The sequence below is a fragment of the Cydia strobilella genome, chromosome 17 (assembly GCF_947568885.1).
Source record: "Cydia strobilella chromosome 17, ilCydStro3.1, whole genome shotgun sequence".
NCBI lineage: Eukaryota > Metazoa > Arthropoda > Insecta > Lepidoptera > Tortricidae > Cydia > Cydia strobilella.
In genome coordinates, this window is record NC_086057.1 from 15,817,770 (window position 1) to 15,840,924 (window position 23,155).

General features: G+C 39.9%; 2 protein-coding genes across 2 annotated transcripts; both read left to right on the forward strand.

Moving 5' to 3' along the window:
* The first annotated feature begins 657 nt into the window (after positions 1 to 657).
* LOC134749143 (uncharacterized) lies at positions 658 to 4,154 on the forward strand. Its single transcript, XM_063684049.1, has 3 exons — positions 658 to 816; positions 891 to 1,273; positions 3,890 to 4,154. Exons 1-3 carry the CDS (start codon positions 786 to 788, stop codon positions 4,127 to 4,129), a joined length of 654 nt encoding a protein of 217 aa, XP_063540119.1. The 5' UTR covers positions 658 to 785; the 3' UTR covers positions 4,130 to 4,154.
* Positions 4,155 to 17,180: 13,026 nt separating this feature from the next.
* On the forward strand, positions 17,181 to 23,051 carry LOC134749116 (uncharacterized). Its single transcript, XM_063684020.1, has one exon. The coding sequence runs from the start codon at positions 17,181 to 17,183 to the stop codon at positions 23,049 to 23,051; it is 5,871 nt and encodes a 1,956-aa protein (XP_063540090.1).
* Positions 23,052 to 23,155: the final 104 nt, after the last annotated feature.

The following is a 23,155-nucleotide window of genomic DNA, read 5'->3' on the forward strand; positions in this document are numbered from 1 at the left end:
TGAGTAAGGTTGTCAGAGCTCAACGAGGGAGAGGAGTGTTAGGGTCGGCAACGCGCATGTAACTCTTCTGGAGTTGCAGGCGTACATAGCCTACGGAGACTGTTTAACATCAGGCGGGCCGTATGCTTGTGCAGTGGAAACTGACGTAGTATAAAAAAACAAATGTGCTAAAATCCATACTATCCATATCCATACTAACCATACTAATATCAAAGATAGATATAACTCCATAAGTTACTCTATGCGAATAAATGCGAAAGTGTGTGTCTGTCTATTACCTCTTCACGCTTAAACCGCTGAACCAATTTAGTTAAAATTTGGTATAGAGATAGTTTGAGTTCCGGGGAAGGACGTAGGGTAGTTTTTGTCCCAGAAGTCATGTTTTAATGGGGTGAAAAGGGGGGGTGGAAGTTTGTATGGGGTATCGATAAAAAGTAGATTGGATACAAAATAATCTACCCAAATTACTAACTCCACGCAGACGAAGTCGCGGGCAAAAGCTAGTTCAAAACAATTCTTTTCCGTGATAGATCTCGATGTAAGTATTATATTCTTTGATCTCGATTTCCGAAAACCGAACATTTATGTTGCACAGCACTAACAGATATTTAACTGATATTATTACTTTATTACATGGCAACACTTTTCGTCAAATGTCAGATCAAACGTCACTGAGCCCAGCAATATTTCATTTACGATATTATTGTATAAAATCATTAAATAACACTAATAGTATAATGTCTTAAAAATAAATTAATGAAAAAAGTTAACCCCGATTCATCATCATGATGAATTCTCTACAAAACACCGCTAAATGTAAGTACCGTTTGAGGTTATGTCACAATCCTTATTTTTAGCGATTTGACTGAAATAACTGTTTTATATTCCAGATTTGCGGTTGATAAACATCAAAACAGCTCTAAATACGCTAAAGGAATGTAAACCATCAAATATAAAACCAGTTTCGGTGTCTAAACACGATGTTTTCCCAAAGGCTAGAGTAATTTCTTTTTCTCCAAGAGAAATCGGTGTAGAGATTAATGAAAAGCCGATAATAGCCAGGATTAAGCAGGATCCTATTCCGTACATCCCTATAATCAACCCGCGGTCAATTCTGCCTCTAGTAGAAGACTGGAGAAAGGATGAAGTGGGGCTGCCAGCGATTAAGCAAGATGAGATTCAGGCAGCTCGGCTGATTGTTATTAGGAGGAAGAAAATGAAGAAGCATCATAGGAGGAAGCTCTGGAAGAGGATGAGGCATCGCTGGGCAAGGGTGAGTGTTTTGCACTGATATTTATGGGTAAATCAACTTTTTTCTGTCACTTGTTGCCATGATTAGATTTAACTCTTTAAAACTTGATAAAGTTTTTTTTTTTTTTTTTTATTTATTGTTGGGGTGTTGTGGGCCTGTGAGTGTCACGTCGACCAAGCAGTGATCTATTGTGACGGCCCTTTAAAGTTCGTTACTAATGCCCGTTGAGTCCAGAAAATTCCAGATTCTTTGGGCCGTAATGTTCTGTACCTCATATTGTTGCAGTATGTGCCGCCCTAAGTGGATACTTCTTTTTGACATTAGTGGTCCACAGGAACAGAGAATGTGCATTGCAGTCTCCTCTGATTCCTGGCAGAACCTGCATGTCGCATCCTGTTTCTTCCCAATTCGGAACATGTGTTTGTTCAACTTACAGTGTCCAGTCAATATTCTAGTCACTGCGCAGGTTTTATATCTTTTGAGCCTTAGAAGCTCCTTAGCAGTTTTGCCGTTGAACCCTTTGATTAGAGCTTTCGAGTGTTCTTGTCCTTTGACGAACTTCCACCAATCGATTGCTCTCGTTTTTTCTATGTTGCTGAGCAGAGAGTATGCATCCCGTTTTGTGATTCCACAGAACGGTTCTGGGCCGACCAGGGGTGTGTCTGCGCCCTTTCTAGCAAGTTCGTCCGCTTCTTCGTTTCCGTTAATGTCGGAGTGCCCTGGTACCCATCTAAGTATGACTTTGTTGGAGTTAGCCAGTGCATTTAGGTTTGTTTTACAGTTCTGGACTAGTTTTGAGTTTGACTCGAGGGAATCTAGTGCCAGCAGAGCAGCCTGGCTGTCTGAGTTGATGTAGATATGATGGTGTCTTAGGTTTCTATCCAGGTTAAGCTCCGCACATTTGTTGATGGCGAAGACTTCTGCCTGGAAGATTGATGCCTGTGTGCCCATGCTGACGCTAGCTCTGAGCTTAGGTCTCTCACCATAGATCCCACATCCTACATCATTGCCTTTCTTGGAACCATCCGTGTACCAAATATGGCTTCCCTCTTCGACGTACATTTGGTCGTTGGTCCATTTGTCTCTAGGAGGGATTTCTACTGTGTACAGTTTGGTAAAATGACATTCGGTGTGCGTGTCATCAGTGGGCATGCTAAGGGTTCTATTTGCAAATACCCAGGCCTTTAGTTTGGTTAGTGCTTGAGAGCGTGATAAAGTTTAAGGCATTGACCTTCTTGTGGTAATCATATGACCAGGGCCGGATCTAGGGTAGAGCGAGTGGAGTGGCCGCTCTAGGCGCCGGATGGCAAGGGGGGCGCCAAAATAGCAAATGAAAAAAAAAATGTTTTAAAAGATGCGAGTGTGATGCAGGCCCAAAATACGGTTCGTTTTGGTTTTGGGTAAGAAGCTTCAACGAAGGGCGCCAAAACCCAATTTCGCTCTACCCTGATCTATGACTCGGGCCGGCACTGATCTTATCCCCTTTCGTAAAGGGCCATCTATCAAGTGTGTTAGTAGAACATGGTATAAAATTTCTTGTAACAAAAACTGCCCTACTTTGGTCCCCTACCTGACAGGACAGAATAACAACATGAAATACTTTTTTTAAATCTTTATTAATAAGCTTTCGCTTAACGATTATGTCGCTCCATATAATCAACAAACAATCACACTCACTTACAATTACTTAGGCATATATTTATTAGCTTGAACAGTGCTCCGGCCTCATCTGTCAATGGAAAAGCCAGGGCACTATTGCACCCACCAACATTGTTAAAAATATTACATGATATTTTCAGTTGGCTCCTAAAGGATTCGTCCCGCACACGTTCCACCAATACGTGGTACATGTCCTCAATCAAATATTATAATATTTGCCACGGTCTTATTTGTAGAGCCATAAGGCCGTGTCTCATATTTTTGCGGCCTTTGCAGAGTAACATATTATTGCAGGTGACTTTAACCCATGCTCCATGTAAATGTGACATTTTCAACTACTTTTAGTTGTGGTACCTTTGTACGACATTGTCGGTTGTTGATAAGGTTGATTTCAAATTAAATTTTTATGGAAGTAGCACCTTATTGATAAGCGACAATAAGTACCCTTTTGATTGAGAATGGCACAAATACAGAAGGTCGGTAGACCAGAAGAAGCGAAACTTTTCCTTTTTAGCTGTTTTTGAGCAAAGTCTATATACAAAATATGAAAGATTTCCGCAATTTAATAAACTTTGTAAGTAAATCTATGAAACATGATCATTGATTAAACCTAAAATCCAAAATGTATACAGGGTGGCTAAAAAATTAGTGCATTCCCATTGCCAGGAAGGTTTTGAGAATATACTGAGCAACTTTTACTATGGGATCAACCACGAAATACCGAAAAAAAATGTACCTTTCCAGCCAAAATGTATGAAATAGCCAAATTTTCCTTCGCTATTTCGGGGTTGATCCCATAGTAAAAGTTGCTCAGTATAATCCCAAAAGCTCCCTGGCAACGGGAATGCACTTATTTTTTAGCCACCGTGTATGTTATCAAGTCTGTCAAAGTTAGTTAGTAGTTAACTACTCCTCTTCTACAATGACTTTTAGGTTTTAATTTTTATTTGTACTTAAAAACTTAATCCTAATTTACAGATAAAGCAACGCCGCCGCCAAATCAAGGAGAAGGCCTTCCAAAACGAACTTCTGGCCCTCATCAAGAATGCCAACGAATTCTCAGCCGAACAGTACGTGGCCAGCAAACTGGAGAAGGCTAACCACACCCCGCTACCCACCAGGTGGCGCCACAAGCGTTTGCCTGAGTTTATTATACGGCAATTGCTTGGTATTGATAAGAAGATCAATTATAAACACAATGACAAGTATAAGGCTTGAGTGTGACGTAGTAAAATAAAGTAGAAATATATAGTAATTATAGTTTTATTTTAGACTAGCTTCTGCTCGCGACTTCGTCTGCGTGGAATGATGATGATTGATAAAAACTACCTACCGTATATCTACCTAAATTCATCTTAATTAGTTCAGCGGTTAAAGCGTAAATAAAAAAATAAAAATAAAAAAGCCTTTTATTTCCAATTTACAATTGTTTTACATTAGAAGTTTTAGCGTATTGGTTAGTAAGTTTCTTATAGTTAGTAGTTAGTGTTAGGTTTATGTATTCTATTTACTATCTAATTATTTAATTTGGACCCCTCTTTGGCTCCTCCAATTCTCTCCATTTCTGCCTGTCTTCCGCTTTGTTTAGCCAGTCTTTCCCTGCAATTTCTTTTATATCGTCCAGCCATCGTTTATATGGCTTTCCTACTTTCCTTTTGCCACTTGGGCCTTTCCATTTCGTTGCCAATATTGTCCATCTATGGTCTTTGTACCGTGCGATGTGTCCTGCCCACCGCCATTTTAATTTGAGGGCTTGAGTTAGTGCGTCTTGTAACTTTGTTTTTTCTCTTATAGATGTACTCTTTATTTTTTGTATCTTTTTTATGTTGAGCATGCTCCTCTCCATGGCTCTTTGGGTGGTTCTTATCTTTCTCTTTATTTTATCTGTAAAAGTCCATGTTTGGCACCCATAGAGCAGGCTCGGTAGAAGGCATGTATCTGCCACTATCTTTTTTAGGTTTAAGCTGTATTTGCCTTTTAGGATTTCTTGCAGTGACCAGAATTTCCTCCAGGTTATGTTGGCTCTCCTTTCTACCTCTTCTTCGTTGTTTGTTGTTGTAAAGGACAGTTGCTTTCCTAGATATATATATATATATAAAAGGTTAAAGCGTAAAGAGGTGACAAACGCTACAAACAGTACCCCCTTGAGGGATGATTTTCGGGATAAAAACTATCCTATGTCCTTCCCCGGGACTCAAACTATCTCCATACCAAATTTCAATACAATTGGTTCAGCAGTTTAAGCGTGAAGAGGTAACAGACAGACACACTCGCATTTATGATATTACTAGCTTTTGCCCGCGACTTCGTCTGCGTGGACTTAGTAACCGCAGCTAGAGTAAGAATAGCGCCTGGAAAAAATTTCATAGCAATGTAAATTTGAGCATATTATGCACACAAATTAGCAGGCACTTCGTTAATTATCTCAATTCCACCCCGCTTTTTACATGTCCTTCTCAGGGACTCAACCTATCTCTATGCCAAATTTCATCTAAATCGATTCAGCGGTTTAAGCGTGAAGAGGGAACACACAGACAGACAGACTTTCGCATTTATAATATTAGTATGGATTAGTATGGATGGATTAAGTAGAGATTTCATATTTGTAGCGACATATACAACACGAAAAAAAAAATTTTCACACAAGGTGTGAAAACTAAGTTAAGCGCCATCTATACGATGGTTGTGGTACTACTATGATGAAGCCAAAGCTACTAAGTAAGGAAGGATCCAGTTCTCCATGTTGACTACATTGTCTATAGTTACGAAAACTTACGCTAGATGGTGCAAATTGTTTAAAATAATTAGTTCTTAATTATTAATCCCTAAGAACCCGGTCAATGATTTCAAAAGCAAAGATAGGCCCGTTCATATAATTTCAACCGAACATTCTCGTTTGGTGTGCCTGGGTGGAATGCTACAATGCGAATTTAGTATATTCGATCGATTCGATACGATTTATGGATTTTTTTACGCTTGCCATTTGGTAAATAGGCAATGTATATACACGAATACCTATTTTGCACATCATTTTGAAGTTCGATATATCTGTTAAATTAACAAGTAAAATGCACAAAAAACTGTTACCCGACTACGACTTAGCGGTATAATTTTGAGTCGATTTTGTATACAATTGTATGGAAAAAATTACGAGTGCCTAAATAGTTATGAACGGTATAGTGTTGTTAATAGGTATTACCGAGGTCTACGTACCCATTTGTCCAAGAACGACACAAAACATATACCTACCAGCCGGGCTAGCACATGATTGGCGCGAGAGTATCTCGCCGCGAGATAGACTACCCGTCCCCCTTTAATTCATACAGTTAGTAAAAGTAGGGTCGTCTATCTCGCGGCGAGATACTCTCGCGCCAATCATGTGCTCGGCCTACAGACCCTATAACCGAGGTTAATCACAACTCGCGATCCCAATACCAACTTCGCTAACAAAATAAATAAACATCCGGCGAATTTATGTCGGCCAACTTTTTACGGGGCAACTTTGCCTGCAAAGTTCGCGGCTGATTTATGCTCCGCGGCAATGATTTGTGGCTAATTTCATTGCCTAAGTAGGGGAGATGAGCTCATGAATATAGGTAAAGAGAATATATAGGATAGAGGGGTGCTGTCATAGCGGAGATGTAGGTCTGATATAGGGGTTTGACATTTGTTTGTGTAGGGTTCCATATCATTTACTAAACTACTTATATATTAGGTAAATTCAGCATTATTTGAATTTTGTAGAAATTAAGATTATAGTTTATATTTATACGTGGTGTTCGTGTTTGATTTAACAATCATATAGATAAGAACCCACACCGCTAAAACAACAAATACTAAAAAGTACGGAACCCTCGGTGGGCGAGTCCGACTCGGACTTGTCCGGTTTTTTTATCGCAAAGATAGAGGGTTACTGTCATAGTAATTTTTGTAGTCACAGTAAATTTACTTGCCATCTATAGACACATGATGAAAACATAAAAATGAAAATGTATAGGTATATATGGATAATTTTTATTTTTATTTGTAAGTGTTTATTATTTTTATATGATTTTGACCCAACTTCTTTCACTGATATGTGTTGAAAATGTTAAATATCAATCGGGGTCGTCAACGCCTTCAGCCGAGAATAGGCCAAAGGTATAGGCGCCATCTGTCCGAGAATCAATTTTTCTTGATTTCCGAGGCACGTGTTTTTCTTTAGACTATGTATTCATCTTAAACGGAGTTACATAAGTCTTTGTTTATAGGTACTTTGCGGCAATGATTTGTGGCGCACAGCCTTGTCATAGGGTCCATAGGGACGACCATCCTTTTGCGGTTGTTCTGTCTTCAGAACAGACTTCGGTACCTACAAATATATTTTTAATTAAATTAATAGGAAATAGGCATGTTACAACGAATATATACTTAATACTATATATAATATAAATTTACATTTTCCTTTGTTTTTATTAACTTTGTTCGTGTTCCGGACGGACCCGGAATGATTTTCCGACAGTTATTTACCTATCTTATATACCTACCTTATGTAGGGTCAAAACACTTTGAACCTTCTCATTGTTTTGTGAATTTTACATTGTATTTTTGGCGTCATCCAATTAGTTCGACCATTAAAGTTTCTAAAGTTAATTGAAAGGAAGTAAGTAAAAGTCCGTGCAAGCTAATTAGCTCCATGCATGAATTTATTTTTATTTTTGGATTCATAATTTATATCGTTGGAACACCGGAAATGATAAAAATACTTTTGTAAACCTTAACATTATTTTATTAAAAAATATTTAAAATGTTGAAAATTTTTGAGCGGTTGAAACGCTCATAATTTTTGGCGCGAATTCGACAGAGCGTGATGACGTCACACGTTGGGCGGCCCAACTGACGTTTGCTACTAATGACACTAATCTGTCGAACGCGTGACGTCACGTGGCTTTTCGAGCGTTTCGCTCACTAGCTTTTCGCGGGCAAATTTTTGTACTTTTTATTTATAATTTGAAGTGATTAAATGGTAATTTAAAAACGGAAATGCATTTGTAACTTGATATAACGGTAACAAACATCCGAATAAAACATATTTCGTTCAAATATAAACTTCAGGCATGAGGCTAATTCTGCAAAGAGTATGATGTGATAATGTAATTGTATTTTCGTAGTAATTTGACATTTAAGAGTCCGCAGCAAGCTTGGTTCTCCATAGAAACGTAGTTACTAGATACTCTGAAACTTTGTAGGTACTTAGTAATTAGTTTATATAGCTTAAGATACCTTAAGGCCTTTCCATTCAAAAATTTAAGTTTCTCATACAAAACTTGTTTTTGCTCTATTTCGATCGTATTATAAGCTAGAGCTATAGAAACAAACTAATTACAGGTATAGATGTACTTCATGTCACTGTACATATGTGCAAAGTTTCATTACAATTCAACACGTAGTTTTAAAATAAAAACGAAACTCCGTTTGTATGAGAAGGTGAAATTCGACCGAGCTTGCTGCGGACGCTTAAGATGACACTTCCATACTTTGACGCTGCAGTCTGTGCTGAGGTAGCTTGGTCTCTAATTTTCGTTTACACCAAGCGAAAATAGGTCAATAATCATTATCTTTCAAAACCATTTCTCTAAGCTTAAACATAAAACTCTAAAAGCTCCTGCATTTAAAATCCAACCTTAATACCGTTTAAAGTCATTATTCAGAAGAAAATGCAATAATAAAATGGCTAATTCGATTGGGAATCCATTGCGGGATTGCGGGCTTCCCGGCTTCGCCCGGACCGATAAATCGGGATTGCGTACGGCGAATCACCGGGTTAGTGTTGCTGAGGAAATCCTTTCCGGTAGGTTACGACCGCGTTTAATTCAACCCCTTCTTGGAGTTTTATTCCTTTGTTGGTTTAAGTTGGGGTTTAAATAAATCAGGATGAAACGGCGTTTGTGAGGTGATTTACATTAGAATGTTGGCGGAAAAGTGTTAAATCTCTTAAATATATTGTGTGTTCGTCGAATGTGTCCCTTACTTAGTGTCCTAATCTATTGTATAGACACTAAACTGTCGTGTTTTGTAGACATATTTAGTGATTTAACTAGGTCTAACGCGATGTTCATTCATTATATTTACTGTATCCGACGTTTCGGCTGGGTTGAGTATCCGTGACCACAGCTGGTGAAACCCAGCTGAATCGTCGGATAAGGTAAAACTAATGAAATGATATCTCGTTAGATCCGGTTTAATCACTAAATTTAGTATAGTCTAGACGATTTTATAAACAAGGAGAGTAACTACCATACCTAAATATTCACTTTCCAGATATCTTAATATTAACGGTGACCGAAGAGCTGGCCGGCTTCCTCGCACAACGTATCAGCATTGCGATACGAGGAAATGCCGCCAGCATCCTTGGTACAATGCCTCAAGGGCCTATATTAGATTTAAGCTAGTTATTAATTTAGTTTAGTAGTGCCACTGTATATATATATCTTGTATTTAAATAAATTACTTTTCCCCTCACTAGCTCGGAAAGCCGTCTTTTATCCTTTAAAACAAGCGGGGAAAAACGCATTTTATCCACTAGTGGGGAAAGTAATTTGACCTTGGATGGAGCGTGTTTAAGTAGCTTGACAGATAACAAAACGTAAAACGCTCATAATAATGGTTCGTTCGATATTAATTATCATTAAATAAATGGTTTGAGAATTTAATAAAAAATACCAAATTTAGCTTTATTTACTGATTTTAAGTCATAAACCTTAAAATTCCATAAGAAACGTTTGTTTTCTAATAATGATCTATACATATAATAAAGCGGAAGACGGTCGAAAGTCTGTACATGGAAGATATTCTAAAAAAAATTGGCTGGGGATACTTAGAATCGATAACAGAACACATTCCAACAGTTTTTAGAATTTTTGTCTGTTTATCTGTTTATCTGTTTATCTGTTTGTCTGTTTATTTGACCGCGCATAAAACGAAAACGGCTGAACGGATTTTGATGCAAACTTTACTAATCTGTCGAAAAAATCCACGGCCAGGTTATAGGCTATAAAAATTTGAGAAATTTTACCCCTAAGGGGGTTAAAAAGGAGATGAAAGTTTGTATGGGGTTCAAGATTTATTTTAAGCTAGCAATTTGAAACTTCGTAAGAAGATATATTATTGAAATACAAGAAAACTAATTTCAGCGTTTTTGAAAATTCATCCCCTAAGGAGGTGAAATAGAGGTTGAAAGTTTGTATGGAGATCAATTTTTTTTTAGTGCGTTACTTGAAACTGTATAATGGGCATATTATTATAATACAGGAAAAGTTATTTTAGCGTTTTCAAGAATTCGTCCCCTAACAGGGTTAAAGGGGGTTGAAAGTTTGAAACCATTACAAATGCTTTGAAACTTCTTAGAAAGGTATGATAGACGATTACAAAAAAACTAATTTTGACGTTTTTGGAAATTTAACCCCTCAGGGGTTGAAAAGGGGATGAAAGTTTGTTTTGGGGTGCAAATTTTATTTTAAGCTAGGAACTTAAAACTTTGCAAAACGTTAATTATATTAAAAAGCAAGAATTTTTTTTCAGCGTTTTTAAAAATTCATCCCCCATGGTGGTGAAAAAGGGGTTAAAAACTTTATCTTGATAACTATATCAATTTAGCTACTAGCCCAAGTTAGGTATCGTATTTGTATAAATCGGGTATGCCGAATTTATTTATGATATCAAAATGACACCATTCCCGAGTGAAAACACAAAAATTATGAAAAAAACTTTTTTTTAATTTCTCTTTACGCTTAAACCGCTAAACCGATTTAGATAAAATTTGGTATAGAGATAGTTTGAGTCCCTTGGAAGAACATAGGGTAGTTTTTATCCAAAAAATGGAGACTGCGTTTGCATGGAGAAGCGGCCGTGCCCTTTCCTCTTAATAATGGTCACGAAGGTGGGTACTTTAAAAAAAAACATTTTTCAGTAAATGTCAAACGATTTGGGACTTATACGCGTTACCATGCCTTCCCGAAAAAAATCGAATCTTTCGCGAAAGTCTCGCAGGCAGGTCGCTTCGCTTTCGGCTGAAACGGCAAGCCAGCGCGAGTCTCGATTGTGATCCCAAATACATCGTACGCAATACATATGTAGGCGCAGATCCTGACGGAGTGTGGCGCCGGAGAAGCCGTGTTCATCCTGCGTATCCCCCTCATTCCGGGCAACTTCCCGTTCCGCTTCAAGCGCCTACAAGTCCCTGTGAGCGTCTGCTTCGCTATGACCATCAACAAATCGTAGGGGCAGACGCTACGCAGTTGCATTTCCCACTCCGAAAACAAAAAAAAGGGGCAAACGCTGCCCGCCGCCGGCGTCATGCTTAGACTGATTTGTCTGGAGGACCGATTTTGATGACATGATTTTGATGGTAACACCCAAATATTCCGAAATACGTTTTTCCGATTTTTATAACCACGACTTTCATAATCCCGATTATTTATAAGTCCGAAATATCAAAATTACGATTTTTAAAAACACGATGGAATAAAATCACGAATGTGCTATTTTCGAAAACTTTAAATCCGATTGCCACTTGACAGAAAGCTTAAAGTTCCGATTTTAGACTTTTCTGAAAATATTTTTTTCCGAATTCCTAAATTCCGAAAAATCATTGTCCGATCGGAAATAAAATAATTCGGTATTCAGAAATTCGGTTTTTTACAAGATCGGAAAAATGAAATCCGTGATATTCAAATGAAGACTCACGTTTTAGTAATTATTACGGGTACCTGTCGTGCCGCGTCATGTTAAATTCGGCATAAAATATCGTTGACATAAAAATTCGGCATAAATAAATTAGACAGAACTGCGAACCCGAACTGTTGCTAGAAGTGGGTTAGGTTAAGTTAGAACTGCGACCCCCAAGAAAACGAACTGTTGCCAGAAGTGGGTTAGGTTAGGTTAGAATTGCGACCCCCAAGAAAACGAACTGTTGCCAGAAAAGTGGGTTAGGTTAGGTTAGAACTGCGACCCCCAAGAAAACGAACTGTTGCCAGAAAAGTTGGAATATTTAAAATAGGAATCACGTTAATTCGGAATAAGGGCAATTCCGAATTCGTGATTTTGAAAATCGTAAATGTTAAATTCGGTGTTTGCCACCATCGGAATTGTTATAGTCGGAATTATGTAGTTCGGAATTTACAATATTCGGCTTTTTGGGTTTTCGGAAATATAAATCTTCATCATTCGTAATTATGACAGTGGGAATTTTGATGGGTCGAGCATTTAAAAATCGGAATGTGAAAATTCGACATTCTAAAATTCGGAATAAAAAATTTCGGAATTATGTAGTATTATTTGCATAGGTACAGTCAAGGACGTAAAAATACAAAAATGGTACTGTATCGTTCGATATACACCTAACTATGCCGTTTAAATCACGTCAAAAATTTGAATAAGGGCAAAAAAATATTCATTTTGGAGTGTAATTTTATTTAGTGGTAGCAAAGAGGATATATATTATAGAGCGGTACTGTCATAGTAAATTTTGTAACCACAGTAAATTCACTGCCATCTATAGATACACTTTAAAACTAAAAATGAAGATTTATTAAAATACGATAAAATGTATTTAAATATGGATAAATGATCTTTTTTATTTGCATTAATTATTTTTATTATTTTGACCCATGTTCTTTCACTGATATGCGTTAAAATTGTTAAATAATAACAAACGAAACCGTCAACGCCCTCTATACAAGAGTAGGCAAAAGGTAGTAGCGACATCTGATCGAGAATCAAATTTTCGTGATTTTCGAGGCACGTTTTTTCCTTAGACTGTATCCATCTATTACGGAGTTATATCTATCTTTGGTGGTAGGTACCTAATTGTAAAATATTTTATCTGGACTACAGTCCTCTAGCGTATCCATCTGTCAACTTTACTTTAAGTTCTGTCTCCAGGGGACAGGGAGATAAATTAGGGGTGAATTAGCCGCTTACTGACACAGACCGAATTCCACGCAGGCGAAGCCGCGGGCACAGCTAGTGTTAAATAACGCGCAAATTCTGCACGCACAAGTTGAGTCGACGCAATTTCAAAACGCATCATTGACATTTCATACGTCAGAAATGTCAACATTGTAAACAAAATTTTTACTTTAAAACTTCTCACGTAAAAATACAGAATTTCCAGAGTTTATTGTTATAATATCGTAAAAACATTAGTGATTCCAGTGATGAAGATGATCTAACGCCTGTGGATGTTGCACTTTCCTCGCTATAGTGACGCGAAAAGTTTTGTGTTACACACGGGTGCAAATGTATTTTACTTCTCGTGTGTTGAAACACTAGCTACGCTCAGGATTCTATTTTAGAACCACTCGCTTCGCTCGTGGTTCAACTATAGAATCCTTTCACTTGCTCGTGTTTCAATTCCACACTCGCTGGTAAAATACAACTTTGCACCCTTGTATAACAAATAACTATATTATTTTATTATCATATTGAGCTATTGAAAGATCATCACCTATACGAGTAACAACTGTGTAGAGAAAAGCAAAAGTGGTAAGCATACGAATACGAGCATTATCACTATTATTAGTTTAGACAATCATCTAGCTGTCAGTAGTAATTTACGGTTGAACTTTTAGGTACAAAAACTTTAAATTCTAGGCATAAAATCACGAGATTCTAGTAGAAAGAGCTCATTTTAATTCTTAATTTACAAAAACGAAAGGTACATAATTTACATAAGTACAGGACTTTTTTAAAACGGTAATTTATATATTTAGAACAACTAAATAGGTAGGTGAGTACATTTCCTTACCCTATTTACATTATTATACAAGTGGGAAAACAACGAAAATGTGCTGAGCGAGCTAACCTATTTCTCGAGATTTCAAATTCATCCTAGAAAGATGAAACGCCGCGAACTTTATCTAGATATTCTTCAAACTAAGACCGGGGAGGAGACGAGGAATCGAGGTTAGAGTTTGGAGTGCACAAAACTGTGGAATAAACAAACGTAATCCCGCCATTCGTAGCGGCATATCTGTGTCGAGACGCGCATCCATCGTCGAGGGGTCGGAGTTCAGTGAGAAGCGATGTTAGGGCGATAATAGTACATTTCGATGCTAGTGCGGAAAGTATGTCATTACTTCAGCAGGAGTACCGAGCTACGGCTCGTGGCAAGACTCGGGACGAGTGAAGAATGACATATCCGCACGTGTATCGAACGACGTTTTTTAATACAGTTGCGAAAAAATAAGAAAAGCAACAAGTATTAAGGAATGGAATTCGAAACTTTTTATATTATTAATTCTGTGACATCATTGACATTGACATTATGAAGAGGTGTTTTTCTAGCTTTTATTCGACTAGAATAGATTATGTTATTATTATTATTGAACCCACTTCAATGAAAGTTTTTTTTTTTTCAAATGCATGTTCTATAAGACAGAAACAATTGTAAATATTAAAACATTGTACTATTATTACCTAAATATCGCTATTTACGATTATTTGTGTATCGTATATTTATAAAAACAATATCGAATGTTGCCTTTGGAAACTTAAAACATTTTTGCAGTAAGAAAATATGCCTCTTCTTTGACAGGCGTTCCGTTCCATTCAGCCAACTTATTAAGAACGGTTTTTCAACATTAAAAAATAAACGTGTTATAATACTTATAATGATGAAGAGGTAAGTAATAAAATATGAAATATGCATATTTTTCGTATTCTTACATTAACAGTAGGTTTTTATGTTGATTACGACGTTTAAAGGAAACTAATATAAACACTCATCAATCAAGTAGTCATGAATAGGAACAAGTATAAATTTAAAAAAATTGGAAAAGTAAAAAGCACTAGTTCGCGAAAACCAACTTTCCGCACGCTAAACAGCCACGAAAAGTAGCACTTTTTGAGCAACTGTACTGTATTAAAAAGTATGCTTTATGTAATATTTCTTCTGGACTCGTGAACGAAGTCTGTACTCTCAAATTCTTTGAACATAGGTAATGCAGAAACTGGAAATGTTAAAAAGGCACACAGCGATACAGATGTAGTACATAATCCTTTACCATCGTATTTTTTTTACTGTTAGAAGTATTAGAACAAATTAATTTTTTTCTGAAAATACTTTAATTTGTTTCTAGTAGAAACACTACTATACTATATAAATTATAAACTGAAATAAATGTCGTATACTAAGAAAAAGTCTGGAAAAGCCTGCACCGGAGGCCTTGGTCAATTTTTCTTAGTATATGACATTTATTTCGTTCGTAGGTATTTGTCATGCTTCTTTAGTCAACCTGTTTTTTTTTTTTAATACCACGTCGGTGGCAATCAAGCATACGGTCCGCCTGATGGTAAGCAGTTACCGTAGCCTATGGACGCCTGCAACACCGGAGATATTACACGCGCATTGCCGACCCCCACTCCTCTCCCTCGTTGAGCTCTGGCAACCTTACTTACCGGCAGGAACACAACACTATGAGTAGGGTCTAGTGTTATTTGGCTGCGGTTTTCTGTAAGGTGGAGGTACTTCCCCAGTTGGGCTCTGCTCTAGATCTGGAATGACATCCGCTGTCCTGTGCCCTACCACACAAAGCGAGATGTCATTCACAGTGCCCATACCTCTCTTTTCGACGTAGTACTGAGAATGATTAAAAAGCATAAAACGTTCATGCGTTTCCGTTAAAATACAAATGAACTAGGTACAACTGAAACTATCTCCAACCCGATCTTATTGAAAAGGTGACCAAACTGACCAATATTCAGTCTCAAATTTGCCGTGATAAGAGTGTGACGATTAAGGACAATGGGATATACAGACATATCTTCTTAGGTGCCTGCATTTAGGGCCACCCCACACTAGCGTCTCCTGAGTGTCTTCGTTTAGTCTCTATGGCTGCTGTTTGGCGCAAGGTTGGCGCAACTGCGCAGCGACGCCATTTTCCATAGCGCTGACTATTAGACGCCGTCGCTCAAAAAACGCTGTGCTGGGGTGGCCGAGTGTGACATCGTTTCAATAGGGAATATTACGCGAAACTCTGCGTAGGTGGCGCCAGTACCACAATCTGAGGGTCTGTGGCGACAATTATTAGTATTTTTATAAAGAATATAAATGTAATAACATTCAAATACCGTTGCGGTTTCGCGCGATGCGAGCGCGGCGTACAGGTACTTGTCTTATCGCTCGGTTAGTTCCGCCGTAGATCGGCGGCCCGATCGCGCATTCGTGCGCGCTCGGAAATTCCTGCCAGTCGGCAATTTACTACTCTCGAGGCTGGACGCATGCGCTCGCGCCGCTCGAGCTAACGGTTATTGCTTACGCGCCGACTCGCTTGCATTATATTCGGTTTGCGTGCGCGCCGAATACGCTTATAATTTTAGTTTTTATGTACTTTCTCTTTATGTGCTATTTCAATCTTCTGTGTTTCCTCTGACTCTCTCTTCAACTATACTGTGCTGTGCTTTATACACTTACTTCTTTTCTTTGTGCTTGTGACTCTTGTGTGCCGCTATTTGACAATATAATAATTAATGTGGAACTAGCTGTTTCACTTATCTCCTTAGGCTAGTTCACCACATTATTGGTGACCTCTGTTGTATTGGACGGTTGTGTAACGGACATTTTAAAATTTTACCGTATAACGGACGTTTTTAAAATCTACCGTGTGACGGTCAGTTTTAAATTTTAAATTATAACGAACGTTCGTGTTTTAAACTTTTATAGACTTTATTGAGTTTTGTTTTAACAAGCATTTAGTAAAAAAATCAGTGCAGTTTTAAAGTTTTAAATAGACGTTAAAATTATTTTAAATTGAAAATGCCTGACATTCCTGACTGTTGACGCTAGAAACTCATACCTACCTGTCTGGGACAAAGCTCGTAATACTTTGTTAAGAACTTCCATAAAAAGCGTTTAAATACTTAAAATCTACTATAAAAAAATAATAGTTTATATATACCTATACATATATAAATAAACACACATATATTATGAAAAAAATATAATATAAATACTAATGTTTCTTACCTGTAACGCCATCTGTGTACCTAGTTAAGGAAACAGTTTTTTATAATAAAGCAAAATGTGAAGGAATTGATATGCATGTGTGCACCGTTTGACCGCTAGTCGCCATTGCACCTTATCGAAGCACACACGTATACCGTTCGCTCCCATTTTTGGCAATTATCGTCTCAAAATCTGTCTTCTCATTCCCGCACCATACCTACAATTGACAAAGTGGTACTTCGACCGGATCACGGGAACAGAACCTGTAAGCAGGACTAGTTATCGATGTCAACGCCGCGCAGTGTTATTCAAACGCGACGCATGAAGAAAAAAGCATCGTCCAATCTAGTGGAGAAGGATGGAGAACCGTCAGCTCACCAACCCCAGCCTATGCCTGAGCAGCAATCTGAAAATAACTTGGAAGCCAAGAACGAGCTTGTGAAACCGCACCCTCCGCGCAGTAATAAATCGGTATCCTCGTCGGTTTTTATGGCTAGAAAAATGCAGTTAGAACTAGAGGCTGCAGAGAGTAAGGCTAGAATCGACAAAGAACTAATTGATAAAAAATTAGCTTTGGAGATCGCAGCTCTGGAAGTGCAATCGAATAGAAGTGACAGATCTGCTAGCTCTAGTTATAAAAAAGTTGAAGAATGGCTCGTGCGCAGTGGTCAAGTTACAGAACAAGAACCACATCAAGAACTCGAAAGCCACGTTAACGGCGAGCCGACTGCCGTCCCCGCCGATAAGCCGGGCGCGCCGTACGCCGACTACCTGGCCACCAACGCCGCTCGCGCCGACCACCCGGCCGCCGCCGCCAGTCCCGCTAACGAGCCACTCGCGTTTCGCACCGATGAACTAGACGCTGTTCACGCCAAGTTGATCGCCCCTCACGCTGATAAATCTACCGCCGACAACACCGACAAGCCACCGACTAAGCCGGCTCCGCAACCCGCGGCTCAGCCAACTCTGCAGCCCGCAGCTCCGACAGAATCCCAGCAGTCTTCGCGTGACCCGAGCGACATCGAAAAATTGGCTAACGCTCTGCAAAGTGTCATTAGTGCCTCAACTTCGAAAGCCCAAAACCCAGAATTAATAGCCAGATTGGTAACATCTAAGGACTTGCCGTTGTACTTCGGAGACCCCATGGAATGGCTGCAATTTAAAGATGCTTATGAAGAGACAACATTGCGCTGCAAATTCAGTGACTCAGAAAATGTAGGCCGATTGCGCAAATGTTTACGTGGCGATGCTAAGGAGGCAGTTGTATCGATGCTTAGCGGCAAAACTGATCCAAAGATTATTATGCAGACCCTCGGACTTCGTTTTGGACACCCGGAAGTGATTATTAACAAAATAGTCAACCAGATCAAGAAACTGCAACCGTTATCTCAAGCTTACCACAATGAAATTGTTATTTTTGCTACAAAAATAAAAAACTTTGCCGTAACCGCTCGCTCCATTGACCAAGCTGATTATTTACGGAGCCCGGAGCTAATAAACACCGTGCTGTCTAAGTGCCCAAGTGTCCTTATAAATCGGTGGGGTGACTACGCGTACGAACATTTATATGAAAGTAAAAGGTCAAAGTTCGAACATTTATCGGATTTTTTAGAACGAGAGGCTGTAAAGGCAGCCACAGCAGGAGTGTCTCACATTTATAGTCAAGCTGATAAGAATAGAAAACAGCATGAAGAGCGACGAGGTACCCAACACCCCGTTCTACTAATGACTGACACAGAGAAATGCAACTTCTGCAAAATATCTAGCCACCCACTGCCCGACTGTCCACGGTTCAAGCGAGCGATGCGGCGCGATCGCTGGCGTTATATACGTTTTAGTAAATTATGTTTTAAATGCTTAATATCACAGCATGATAAGCAGACCTGCCCCGCCGCGGCCTGCAACGTGGATAACTGCGGCCAGGATCATCATAAATTACTACATTGGATTCCAAAAAACAACAATGGTTTAAGTGAGAACTATGTTAACGTGATTGACAGTGAATTTGCCGTACAATCTAACGAGAGTGAAACCGCGGACTTGAGTGATTATGTAAATAACATAAACAATAATAACAAGACTGTGCTATTAAAAGTAGTATCGTTAGTGGTGCACGGACCTAATGGAAGCAAGCGAGTCTGCGCGTTACTCGATGACGCGGCATCGGTATCTCTGGTATCAGCTGATCTCGCCGACACATTGGGCTTGCGCGGCTACAGTAAAACGTTACAAGTTCAAGGCGCTTGGAAAAATACAGAATTACAATGCAAAAGTGAAATTGTAAACTTAACCATTACAAATAACACAGGTGAATCATTCGAACTGTGCGCGCGTAAAATGAGTGATCTTGATTTGCCAGTACAAAAACTATCCAGTGTTAAATTTGAGAGTTACGAACGATTAAAAGACTTTAAGCAACTTGTATTGCGCGTCGACGTTAAACCACAATTGCTAATTGGCCAGGACCATTATCATCTGGTTGAACCTCGTACAATAATACGGGGAAGCAAAAATACGCCTTATCTCACACGCACACCGCTCGGTTGGTGTGTTCATGGTAACATATGCGCCGCGCCCGGCGCTCGGCTACGGAATGACGCAGCACCTTTGTCAACGCGAGCGCAGCCACTGCATGACCTGCCGCCCGCACCCCTCGCCGCCGCGGCCCCCGCTGACTCATTGCCGATGTCTTATCAGCTGTTACCGTCGTGCATAGATAGTGTGAATTATTTACAAAATGATGTCTACAATAACAACAAATCCGATCCGGAAACTGTCGCACTTATTCATAATATGGATAATTGGGAATCGCAAGAGGAAAATCAAGCCCTAAAAAACTTAACTATGATGGTACGTCATTCATTTGCATTAGAGGCGATCGGTGTTACTACGAAACCTCGACAAAGCAAAGACGAGTTACAGGCGATTTCAATTCTCGAAAACACCGCCAAGCTAGTTAATGGAAGATGGGAAGTTGGCTTGCCATGGAAATCTGATGCAACCCTGCCGGATTCGTATTCTATGGCCTTAAAAAGATTACTTTGCCTCGAGAGAAAATTTAAAAAAGACGTGGATTATTTTAATCGCTATCGTGAAAGAATAAACCATTTGTTTACCAGTGGTTACGCTCGAGAAGTAAACACTTGCACAATTACGGGACGCATATGGAATTTGGCTCACTTTGGAATTGATAATCCAAATAAAAAGAAACTAAGGGTTGTTTTCGACTCAGCGGCGACCTCTGGCGGACATTGCTTAAACGATTTTTTATTACAAGGTCCAGATTTACTTCAATCGCTTTTGGGAATTATGTTTCGGTTCAGGGAGGGTTCCATCGCTTGGGCCGGAGACATTAAAGACATGTTTCTTCGAGTAAGGATCAGAGAGGAAGATCAAAACGCGCTGCGGTTTTTATGGCGCGAAAGTACCTCAGAGCCTGTGAAGACATATGCCATGACGGCTTTGATTTTTGGCGCGAACTGCTCACCGTTCGTTGCACAATTTATTAAAAATAAAAACGCACAACGTTTCGAAACTGACATGCCTGACGCCGTGAACGCTATAATTAAATCCCATTATATGGACGACTACTTGGATAGCCACGACGACGAACAAACAGCTGTGAAAATTATTAATGACGTTCTGAAAATCCACAAGGATGGCGGATTTGAAATGAGGAATTTAACATGCAACAAAACTGAAATATTAAGACGCATGCCAACAGAGACCTTGAGTCCGAGTGCAATAAGGTTCAAAATCGGTGGCGAAGATCTGTGCGAGCGAACATTGGGATTGCTATGGAATCCCGTTATCGACTCGCTCGGGTTTGATCTGTCGCTCAAGCGCATTCCTGATGAGATATTGTCATTTAAGCAAGTGCCTACGAAACGAGAAGTGCTTCGTATTGTCATGTCTATTTTTGACATATACGGCCTACTCGCGCCCTTCACAATAAAAGGAAGAATAATTATACAAGCGACATGGAAATTAAACATCAGCTGGAACGACCAACTACCTGAACAATTATTTGCGGCATTTCGTGAATGGATAACACAAATGAAGACTATCAAGGATTTGAAAATACCTAGGTGGTATTTCCTCAGCCCCACCCAGGGTCATACACTGCAGCTGCACATTTATTGTGATGCTTCACCGAGCGCCTTCGCATGCGTTGCTTATTGGCGAATAGTCGACAACAATAATAGCGTACGGGTTGCCTTTATTGCGAGCAAGAGCCGTGTGTCCCCAATTAAATCTACGGTGACTGTACCTCGTATGGAGCTCCAAGCTGCGGTGTTAGGATGCCGCCTAGCAACAGTCATAGAAAATGAACACAGAATTAAACCTACCGCACGTTTTTTCTGGACAGATTCTTCGACAGTTCTTCACTGGATTAGAAACGAAAACAGGAACTACAAAGTGTTTATTGCGAACAGGCTGGGTGAAATTGACTCGCTAAGTAAAATACCAGAGTGGCACTACGTTCCTACAAGTATGAATATAGCAGATGCAGCTACCAAAACAAACGCGTACAAATTAGAGGCAAACAGTGAATGGTTCTGCGGCCCAGCTTTTCTATACTTACACCCCAACGAATGGCCATCCGCATCTGAAAACATTGATCACGTGGATGAAGCAAATCTAGAGAGAGTACTCACCATAGACGAGACCTACCACAACGATTTACCGGTTCCAGATCCTAGCAGATTTTCATCCTGGCGGCGTCTTTTGGGAGCTATGTCAACCGTTGTAAAATTTGTGAACAAATGCAGAAGATTACCTGAGCAGACCGAGTATGACATCATGAAACGGGCAGAGAGTCTAATAATACGCCAAGCCCAGCAAGACACATTCGGTAAAGAATTAGCTGCCCTTAAAACCTTCAAAAATATAGAAAAAAGCAGTAAGCTAATTAAACTATCGCCGTTCCTAGACGAGTATGGCGTTCTACGTGCTGGCGGGCGAATTGGTGCAGCCTCCGAAGTCCCTGCGGATACTAAGGAGCCTGTCATTCTGGACGGCCGCCACCCAGCATCAAGATTAATTGCCAGACATTATCATATCCGGGCAGCTCACGGAAATCAGGAGACCGTGGTGAACGAATTAAAGCAAAAATATTGGCTCATAAAACTACGACCTACTGTAAAATACATATCAAGCAAGTGCATGCTATGCAGACTTCGCAAAGCAAAGCCCCAGATTCCTAGAATGGGCGATTTACCTGCAGCCCGCATGGCACACCACCAGCGCGCCTTCACGCACTGCGGCGTCGACCTATTTGGCCCAATGGAAGTTACCGTCGGGAGACGCAGGGAGAAGAGGTACGCCGTATTATTTACTTGCTTGACAGTAAGAGCGGTACATATTGAAATAGTCTGTTCGCTCACGTCAGATTCTCTCATAATGGCTCTGCGTCGTATGGCAGCCAGAAGAGGTTGGCCGTATTGCCTTTACTCCGACAACGCCACGAATCTTCGGGGGGCCGACATTGAATTAAAACGAGCAATTCAGGACATCGACACCGAGGCACTGAAAAAAGTAGGAGCGGCACACGAGATAAACTGGACGTTTATCCCTCCTCTTAGTCCCCACTGGGGAGGCACCTGGGAGCGACTAATTGGGGCTACAAAGAGATCGCTTAAGGTAATCCTTAAAGAGCGTGCGCCTCGCGACGAGACCCTCGTTACTGTAATAGCCGAGGTGGAGGGGATAATTAACAGTCGCCCTTTGACCCATGTTGCAGTTGAGCCGGGGAGTCAAGAAGCTATTACCCCAAATCACTTCCTGATTGGCTCATCTTCCCTGCTTCCAGTACCGGGGGCATTCAACGACTCAGAGTTCTTCCTGCGTAAACAATGGCGCATAGCGCAACGCCTTGCGGATATGTTTTGGAAGAGATGGGTCAAGGAAGTACTACCCGAAATGATACCACGAACCAAGTGGAACCAAGAAGTGAGGCCGCTACAGGTGGGAGACATAGTGTTAATAGTTGACCCTGACGGCCCCAGAAACGTATGGCCACGAGGCGTAATAGAAGAGACATTCCCAGGCAAAGACGGCCGAGTAAGGGTTGTTACAGTGAGGACAAAATCTGCAACACTGAAGCGACCTGCCACACGCGTTGCACTGGTTCCCATGGGAGATGAGTGCAGCTAGGGCTGCACTAGGGGGGAGGATGTTGACGCTAGAAACTCATACCTACCTGTCTGGGACAAAGCTCGTAATACTTTGTTAAGAACTTCCATAAAAAGCGTTTAAAT

What these genes read in the sequence shown, in the direction of transcription:
- LOC134749143 (XM_063684049.1), top strand. Translation starts at nt 786, where the DNA reads ATGATGAATTCTCTACAAAACACCGCTAAAT. An exon ending in TCTACAAAACACCGCTAAAT is followed by an intron (nt 817 to 890) that starts GTAAGTACCGTT and finishes TTTATATTCCAG; the next exon opens with ATTTGCGGTTGATAAACATC. An exon ending in TGAGGCATCGCTGGGCAAGG is followed by an intron (nt 1,274 to 3,889) that starts GTGAGTGTTTTG and finishes CCTAATTTACAG; the next exon opens with ATAAAGCAACGCCGCCGCCA.
- LOC134749116 (XM_063684020.1), top strand. Translation starts at nt 17,181, where the DNA reads ATGTCAACGCCGCGCAGTGTTATTCAAACGCGACGCATGAAGAAAAAA.